This window comes from Triticum aestivum, chromosome 7A (assembly GCF_018294505.1).
Source record: "Triticum aestivum cultivar Chinese Spring chromosome 7A, IWGSC CS RefSeq v2.1, whole genome shotgun sequence".
NCBI lineage: Eukaryota > Viridiplantae > Streptophyta > Magnoliopsida > Poales > Poaceae > Triticum > Triticum aestivum.
Genome location: NC_057812.1, coordinates 265,774,297 through 265,782,058, shown reverse-complemented (window position 1 = coordinate 265,782,058; position 7,762 = coordinate 265,774,297). Strand labels below are relative to the sequence as shown.

The 7,762-nt window shown below is 49.4% G+C and overlaps 2 protein-coding genes across 2 annotated transcripts; one reads left to right on the top strand and one right to left on the bottom strand.

Moving 5' to 3' along the window:
* The first annotated feature begins 218 nt into the window (after positions 1-218).
* LOC123151997 (zinc finger protein CONSTANS-LIKE 14) lies at positions 219-4,333 on the top strand. Its single transcript, XM_044571611.1, has 4 exons — positions 219-1,245; positions 2,430-2,657; positions 3,640-3,917; positions 4,009-4,333. The coding sequence occupies exons 1-4, from the start codon at positions 397-399 to the stop codon at positions 4,124-4,126; spliced, it is 1,473 nt and encodes a 490-aa protein (XP_044427546.1). The 5' UTR covers positions 219-396; the 3' UTR covers positions 4,127-4,333.
* A 5-nt stretch (positions 4,334-4,338) lies between these two features.
* On the bottom strand, positions 4,339-5,466 carry LOC123151998 (CASP-like protein UU-1). Its single transcript, XM_044571612.1, has 3 exons — positions 5,145-5,466; positions 4,889-4,991; positions 4,339-4,750 (listed from the first exon to the last, which is right to left on the bottom strand). Exons 1-3 carry the CDS (start codon positions 5,351-5,353, stop codon positions 4,529-4,531), a joined length of 534 nt encoding a protein of 177 aa, XP_044427547.1. The 5' UTR covers positions 5,354-5,466; the 3' UTR covers positions 4,339-4,528.
* Positions 5,467-7,762: the final 2,296 nt, after the last annotated feature.

Here is a 7,762-nt window from a genome sequence, read left to right as displayed (position 1 = left end):
CCCCAGCCCGCCACCTCAGCGAGCTCCGCTAGATATTTTCCGACACCGCTAACTCACTGCCTAACCGGTCCCACGTCCGCGGCCCCGCCACCTCAGCGAAATCATGGGGCGGCACGTGGAAAGAGAATGCCGTGCCATCGGTGTTCGGCACGGCGCAGCGGATGGGCCTCCTCCTCCTCCTCCTCCTCCTCCTCCTCTCCCTCGCTTTGTCCCATACCCTCGCAGTCGCAGCCCCGCTTCGGATTGCATAAGCTAAAGCGCGCGGCGATAAGAAGCGGCACACCCTCTCGCTCTCCCGCCTTTTGACCCACCTCCGCCGACCCCCTCCCTCCCTCCGGCATCGCGGGCTTCTCTCCTCGGCTCGGGTGGTGTGGTGTGGCGTGCCGGACGCTGGCCATGAAGGACAGCGTGGGGACGAGGCAGCACTGGCCGTGCGACTACTGCGGGGAGGCGGCGGCGGCGCTGCACTGCCGGGCCGACGCGGCGCGGCTCTGCGTGGCGTGCGACCGCCACGTGCACGCCGCCAACGCGCTCTCGCGGAAGCACGTGCGCGCGCCGCTCTGCGCCGGCTGCGCGGCCCGCCCGGCCGCGGCGCGCGTGGCGGCCGGGGGAGGCGAGCCGGCCTTCCTCTGCGCCGACTGCGACGGCGGGTGCGAGGGCGCGGCGCGCGTGCCCGTGGAGGGCTTCGCGGGCTGCCCCGCCGCGTCCGAGCTCGCCGCCTCGTGGGGCGTCGACCTCCTCCCTGGCGCCGGCGCCGCCGCCGCGTTCGGTTGCGGCCTCGGCGGCGGCGGCGGCGACCAAGAGGATGAGGATGCCTTCTTCTTCTCTTCCTTGGACTACTCCATGCTGGTTGACCCCGAGATGCGCGACCTCTACGTGCCCTGCAACCCGCCGGAGGTGGCCGTCTCGGCAGGCGGCGGCCGGCCCCTCAAGGGGGAAGCGCTGTGCCACCAGCTCGCCGAGATGGCGCGGCGAGAGACGGAGACATCGCAGCCGCAGGGGTACTCGGATCTGAGCCCCAGGACTCCTCGCCGGTCCTCCGCCGGGGCTAGCGGGCGCTTGCCTGACAAGCAGGCTCCCCCACCGCTGCCTCCTGCTCCGGAGGTACCGTGTCCGTACACGTCCCTGCTGATGATGCCGTCAGCTCACTGCGCCGAGCTTATCGGCAACGACCGCCTCCGTGACGACGACGAAGAGCAACTTCGATGGGAGTTCGCCCCACCCTCATCAGTGCCACCCACCCAGGTAAAAAAACATGAGAATAATATTATGCAAACAAATAAATCAATTGTTGGTGTTCAGACAATTTACATGTCAATTGTACTAATAAAATGTTTTGTTGGCGTCTTTAATGAATGACTAAATTAGTTGCATTGCCTTCAGGTAGCCGCATCGTGGTAGCCAAACACACATTAACATCACATGTTTTGTAACACTACTCGGTCACACGAGAAATGTTCTGATCTTAATTTTCTGAGCAAACAACAATAGATCATCAAACAGGTTTTTGAAGGCTACATGGTCGTTGCTACTTTGTGCAGTTCCCGGTTAATCCATTGATCATTCAGATCATGGAATGCAATCATGAATTCATGATCTCTGGTAGGTCATGGAAAACCTATTGGCGTTCAGATGAATAACAAGGTGCCGGTTCCAAAGTTATCAGAGTTTAGCGTCCATTTCTTTGTACGTGACCTGAGGGTCTCCTCTCCTGTGGTTCTCACGGACTATCAGGCTCTAGTTTTGTCCTAGATTTTGTCAGCCAGAGAAATGATTGGTTTCACTAGTTTTGAGTAGAGATAAATTTGCCCTTTATTCGCTCTAATTTTGTCCTAGATTTTGTCAGCCAGAGAAGTGATTGGTTTCACTAGTTTTGAGTAGAGATAAATTTGCCCTTTATTCCCTCACCATTTATGGCACGGGTCTTTCAACTTGAAAGGGGAGTAGAATGCAGTTGCCATGGAGGCTCATGGACCGGGTTGTTTTAGGACACTGAATGCGCAGGTTGGCTGATAATGAATGGTATATTCTCCTCTACCAACAGTGCAAATTAGACTGGAATTTCTGAGCTGGTGTTGGCGTGTTGCTATCGCGATATGAAGAAGTGTACTTTGTATGATTTGGCACGTTACTAGATTCTTTTGAGTATTTGACTTTTTGAACATGGAATACATCGCCTGATGGCAAACAGTATTTATTCAATCTGCTGACTACATCGACATTGCTATCTATACAGTTTTCATTCACCCGATAATAGTATTCGGTATGCCTGTGTTTGCTTGTAGAGTTTGCATCGGCAAAAGGATAGGTTTGTAGGAATCACTTCCTTATAATTGGATATGCTTCAAAATCTTCTGACTTTCGTCAATATTTTTCTGGAATGTGCTTATTGTGGAAAGCCCTGACAGTTCAGTACTTGCTATCTGCAGATATGGGATTTCAATTTAGGAAGATCAAGGAACCACAATGAAAAGACTGCACATGAGATTGGATTTGGTTCAAACAATGGAGGCTTTATGATCAAGAGTTACAGTGACATGCTCAAGGAGATTTCTTGTGGAACAACGAAAGATCTGGAAGATATTTATGACTCAGGATATGGTGCAGCTGCTGAAGATATCATGTCAACAAATATTTGCCAAGTGCCATCAAAAAATGTAAGTTATTCCCCCCTATGTCTATCCACTACATTCAGTATGCAGAGGCCAAGGGTGTTCACCCTCTTTTTGAAAAAAAAAGTCCCCGGCATAAAGTGCATAAGGCGACACGCCACAATGGTGTTAATAGCCCGTGCATTTGCATCGACAAGATCTCACATGCATCATGCAAATTTTTAATATTTTGTACACAGTGCTATAACGTCATACCTAGCAGCAAAGTCTAAACATGACTGCTCTACTAGGATACGCCTTGTTTACAAATACAAGGAGTCCTCTAGTTTGCATTCAGCGGTTATTGGCTTTTATTCCTTTGTAAGCAACAGGGATAAAAGCCACGTGCATTAGATAATTCAGATACCAGGCAATTAGTTAAGGGTAATTTTAGTAGCCGTTGATCAAAATTCAATGTTGACAAGATACTGAAAGGAACTGCTCGACCTGAACCTGCTGAAAATGTGCATATTCATGGGGATACTGACATCCCATCCGCGCACTGTCGTTCCTCTTGGCTATTAACTTTCCAGTTGACAATGTAACAGATCTTTCGCTGATGTTGATGTGCCACTTTCTCTTGAGTGCATTCAGGCTGCTGCGTTCCTAATTCAGTCTTATCTTCTTTTTTGGGGGGCAAACATCTTATCTTTGAAGTGGCTGTTCTTGTGAAAGTTGGCTATATGGTCCCATTTAGTGTGAAGGCTTTAGGTGCTCTCAATCGCGGTGATAGTTATAGGCCACCATACAGATCCTTGTTCCATGCTCCTTTGGTCCACCAATTCATGGGTCATCTTGTTTCTTTGCGAAACATCAAGGGGCAATTTTGTCAGCCCTGATAATTCGCTGTATGTAAAGGCCCACCACGTGTTATTTGTTTTGCATCATTGTAGAGAAGTAGAGTCTCCATCAGCGAAAATTTCTGTGTCTGCTCTTGCAATTGTGGTACGTTTGTTGATATAGTTCTTGTCATCTTTTACCTTTGCAGGTTAGCACGGCGAGCAACAAGCGAATGAAGGTAAGCTCATGCACCTCGACGATGGATGGCCCAACAACCTCCGGCAGCCATGTGCCTGCTTCAGGAGGGGCCTTGGGGAGCTCTTCCCATGACAGAGGAGCAGCTCCCGCTAGGGAGATCTCCTTTGGTGATCAAACAATCGTCCCGACTGGACCCGAGAGGCCTGCCGCAAGGATCGACAGCGAGACTCTCGCGCTAAACAGGGACAGCGCGATGCAGCGGTACAAAGAGAAGAGGAAGAATCGCAGGCATGAATGAACCGATGAACAGATAGATAACCTGTCTTCATCACTCATAGACGGTTGTAATTTTCTCATGCGTTTCTGGTGCTCCCTGCAGGTACGAGAAGCACATCCGGTATGAGTCCCGGAAGCTGAGGGCGGATACCCGGGAGCGGGTGAAAGGCCGTTTTGTCAAGTCGAATGAAGCGCTCAATGCCGGCAGCAATGGCGGATGAGCGAGCTAGCCTTCTTCCTTGCTCGCAGCACGGAGATGACATCCTGCGCCGCACCTACGCATGATGCCGTGCATTGCTCAGCTATTTTTTGTGTCGTCGTCGTTTTCAGCATCGTGATCCAGAGGATCATATTCACGGTGTGTTTCTTTTGTAAGAGACCTCCTTTTCTCCTCAGAACACATAAATAGCGAGCTTAATTTTACACAATGGTATATACGGTGCATATATGCGTCTCATCTTCCATGCTCATGATTTCATGAATGGATACCGCTGCTTAACCTACCAACTACGTAGTAATTGAGATCCAAAACGACAAACAATGTACTCCTAAGAACTCTTTACATGATCTGATGATAAGAACTTGAACATATCAAGGTGCTGCTATTGCTCCTAAGTGATTGGTCAGTGCCTGGCCGGCGCCCTGGGGTAACGGGAGAGTGCGCAGGCACTGCCGAGAGAGAGGAAGGCGGCAAAGGAGAGCGCGAGCGCGACCGCGCCGACGTCGCAGTACCTCCGGTAGAGGCGGCACACCGCGTACCACCCGCTGGTCTTGTTCCCCCACATAGCCACCGACCCGATGGCCCCTGCGCCCGCCGTTGCCGCCGTCTGTAGGTTCACCACCAGCTGCACGCAACAAAGCAGACAACGACGATGCCGTCCGTCGGTCGAGATCGATGAGGGTACACGAACACAGATGCATGGACGTATGATCTATACTAGCTTAGATGGAATTTTTTTCCTTCTTGCCGTACGTAACGTTACCTGGTCCACGGTGTGCAGCCAGCGCTTGCCGATGAGCTTCTTGACGAAGATGGCCGTCAGCAGCGAGTATGCTGTGCAGAAGAAGTTGGTCGCCACGAATGCCCTGCTCACCCACGAAACAAGAACCGATCAGACACGCTCGATTCGCTGGTTGCAGAAGCACACGGGAGATCAAGACCGATCGATCTAACTAACGAGTGAACGAAGGAAGGAGCATGCGCTAGCTGCATGGCGAGAGATTGGCGATGGTACGTACACCCAGACGTCGAACATGGTGAAGTTGACCTCCACCCCCCAGCGCTCCTGCCGGTTGGTGACGACGAGGACGGCGGCGGCCAGCGACGCGACGGCGGCCCCGACACGCAGCGCCACGGTGGCCGTGACGTGCTTCGCGGAGGCCACATTCATCGTCGCCGCGTCCTGCGACTCCAGTTCCACCATGGCGACGGAGGCGCGACGAGTCATATGCGGCGGTGTCAGCCCACGCGCGCCGGATGAAAAACCGATCGGACAAAGAGAAGGCTTGGAGGAATTATGGTTGAATCTATATATGGACAGAGGATGCTTCTTTGCAAATGTCTGGGGAGACTTGCCCGTAACCTAATCCAAATGAGTCCACCGGAGGTACGACTCCCATTCAATCTACGTACCTTCTCCAGCTTCATTCAGAACAAACTGAATTCAAATGCCAAGATGCAAATATCTCCTGATTTTTTATTCGGAATTCTTTTTTTTTTAGCGAGTAACTTCCAATCTATTCATATTTCATCATGGGAGTACAAAGAACACCACAGGTAATAAAAATTACAACCAGTTCCGTGGATCACCTCGCGACGACTACAAACACTGGAGCAATCAGAAGGCACACCGCCGTCATCGCCCTTCGCGTCAAAGCTGGGCAAACCTTGTTGTAATAGACAACCAGGAAGTCGTCGTGCTGAGACCCTCATAAGACCAGCGCACTAGAGCAACAACCATCACCAATGAAGAAATTCGTATATCGGAAGGATCATACATGTAAAGACCCAAACAAAGACGAATGAAGATCGGATCCAAACATATCCAGTGAAGACCAGCACCAATCGAATCCCGCGAGATCTGACGGAGACACCTTCACATGCCCTCCGATGATAGATGCACCATCGGGGCGTGGATAGAATATGGGAGACATTATTATTACTGGGGGACATCGTTGCTGCTACATAGCCCCAACCAAGACGTGGAACCTAACAAAAACGGGAAAGGGGTCCCTCCCACCGGCGGGGGGAGAGGTCCTCCACACCTCCATGACACATAGGACAACGGAGATGAGACGGACCGACGACGGTGCCGACGGAAGGAAGAGGAAAGCATGAGATTTTTTTCTTGTGGAGAAGGAAAGAGAAGGCGTGGTTTCTCTCGGGATAGTGTATAGCTTTTATTCGGAATTCTATACTTGTGAATCTCTATCTGTTGTGTTGTGTAGTCTCCTCTACATAACTAGTCATAAAAGCAGCAAACAGGGTCAAAGAAACACTAAAATAAGCAAAAACAGGTATAATCCACCACAATGACAACCACCATGTCATATATCTCCTGATTTCTATTTGCAATTCGCATATCACTTGTCCCAACGTCGGGTCAACATTTTTTTTGAAGCATGAACCGTAGATAGTGTCTTCCTGAAGATCTTATCATTTCTAACAGACCAAATGCTCCAACATCCAGCAATAATAATGTCAAGTGCCAAATCTTTGGGCAGTTCATTGTGTCTGAGGCATATTTCATCAAAGCTTGAGATTCCTCTTCCTCTGCTAGGTAGAATCTGATTCCAACAATCCAAGGCAAAGTTACAATCCCCAAAAAGGTGCATAAGTGTTTCTTCGGTGTTATCATTGAAGGAAATATGCCCTAGAGGCAATAATAAAGTTATTATTTATTTCCTTATTTAATGATAAATGTTTATTATTCATGCTAGAATTGTATTAACCGGAAACATAATACATGTGTGAAAACATAGACAAACATAGTGTCACTAGTATGCCTCTACTTGACTAGCTCGTTAATCAAAGATGGCTAAGTTTCCTAACCATAGACATGAGTTGTCATTTGATTAACGGGATTACATCATTAGGAGAATGATGTGATTGACTTGACCCATTCCGTTAGTTTAGCACTTGATCATTTAATATGTTGCTATTGCTTTCTTCATGACTTATACATGTTCCTATGACTATGAGATTATGCAACTCCCGTTTATCGGAGGAACACTTTGTGTGCTACCAAATGTCACAACGTAACTGGGTGATTATAAAGGTGCTCTACAGGTGTCTCCGAAGGTACTTGTTGAGTTGGCATATTTCGAGATTAGGATTTGTCACTTCGATCGTCGGAGAGGTATCTCCGGGCCCACTCGGTAATACACATCACTATAAGCCTTGCAAGCATTGTAACTAATGAGTTAGTTGCGGGATGATGTATTACGGAACGAGTAAAGAGACTTGCCGGTAACGAGATTGAACTAGGTATTGAGATACCGACGATCGAATCTTGGGCAAGTAACATACCGATGACAAAGGGAACAACGTATGTTGTTATGCGGTTTGACCGATAAAGATCTTCGTAGAATATGTAGGAGCCAATATGAGCATCCAGGTTCCGCTATTGGTTATTGACCGGAGACGTGTCTCGGTCATGTCTACATAGTTCTCGAACCCGTAGGGTCCGCACGCTTAATGTTCGGTGACGATTTGTATTATGAGTTTATATGTTTTGATGTACCGAAGGTAGTTCGGAGTCCCAGATGAGATCAGGGACATGACGAGGAGTCTCGAAATGGTCGAGACATAGAGATTGATATATTGGACGACTATATTCGGACATCGGAAAGGTTCC

What these genes read in the sequence shown, in the direction of transcription:
- LOC123151997 (XM_044571611.1), top strand. Translation starts at nt 397, where the DNA reads ATGAAGGACAGCGTGGGGACGAGGCAGCACTGGCCGTGCGACTACTGC. An exon ending in GCCAAGTGCCATCAAAAAAT is followed by an intron (nt 2,658 to 3,639) that starts GTAAGTTATTCC and finishes TTACCTTTGCAG; the next exon opens with GTTAGCACGGCGAGCAACAA. An exon ending in GAGAAGAGGAAGAATCGCAG is followed by an intron (nt 3,918 to 4,008) that starts GCATGAATGAAC and finishes TGCTCCCTGCAG; the next exon opens with GTACGAGAAGCACATCCGGT.
- LOC123151998 (XM_044571612.1), bottom strand. Translation starts at nt 5,353, where the DNA reads ATGACTCGTCGCGCCTCCGTCGCCATGGTGGAACTGGAGTCGCAGGAC. An exon ending in ACCATGTTCGACGTCTGGGT is followed by an intron (nt 4,992 to 5,144) that starts GTACGTACCATC and finishes GTGGGTGAGCAG; the next exon opens with GGCATTCGTGGCGACCAACT. An exon ending in GGCTGCACACCGTGGACCAG is followed by an intron (nt 4,751 to 4,888) that starts GTAACGTTACGT and finishes TGTTGCGTGCAG; the next exon opens with CTGGTGGTGAACCTACAGAC.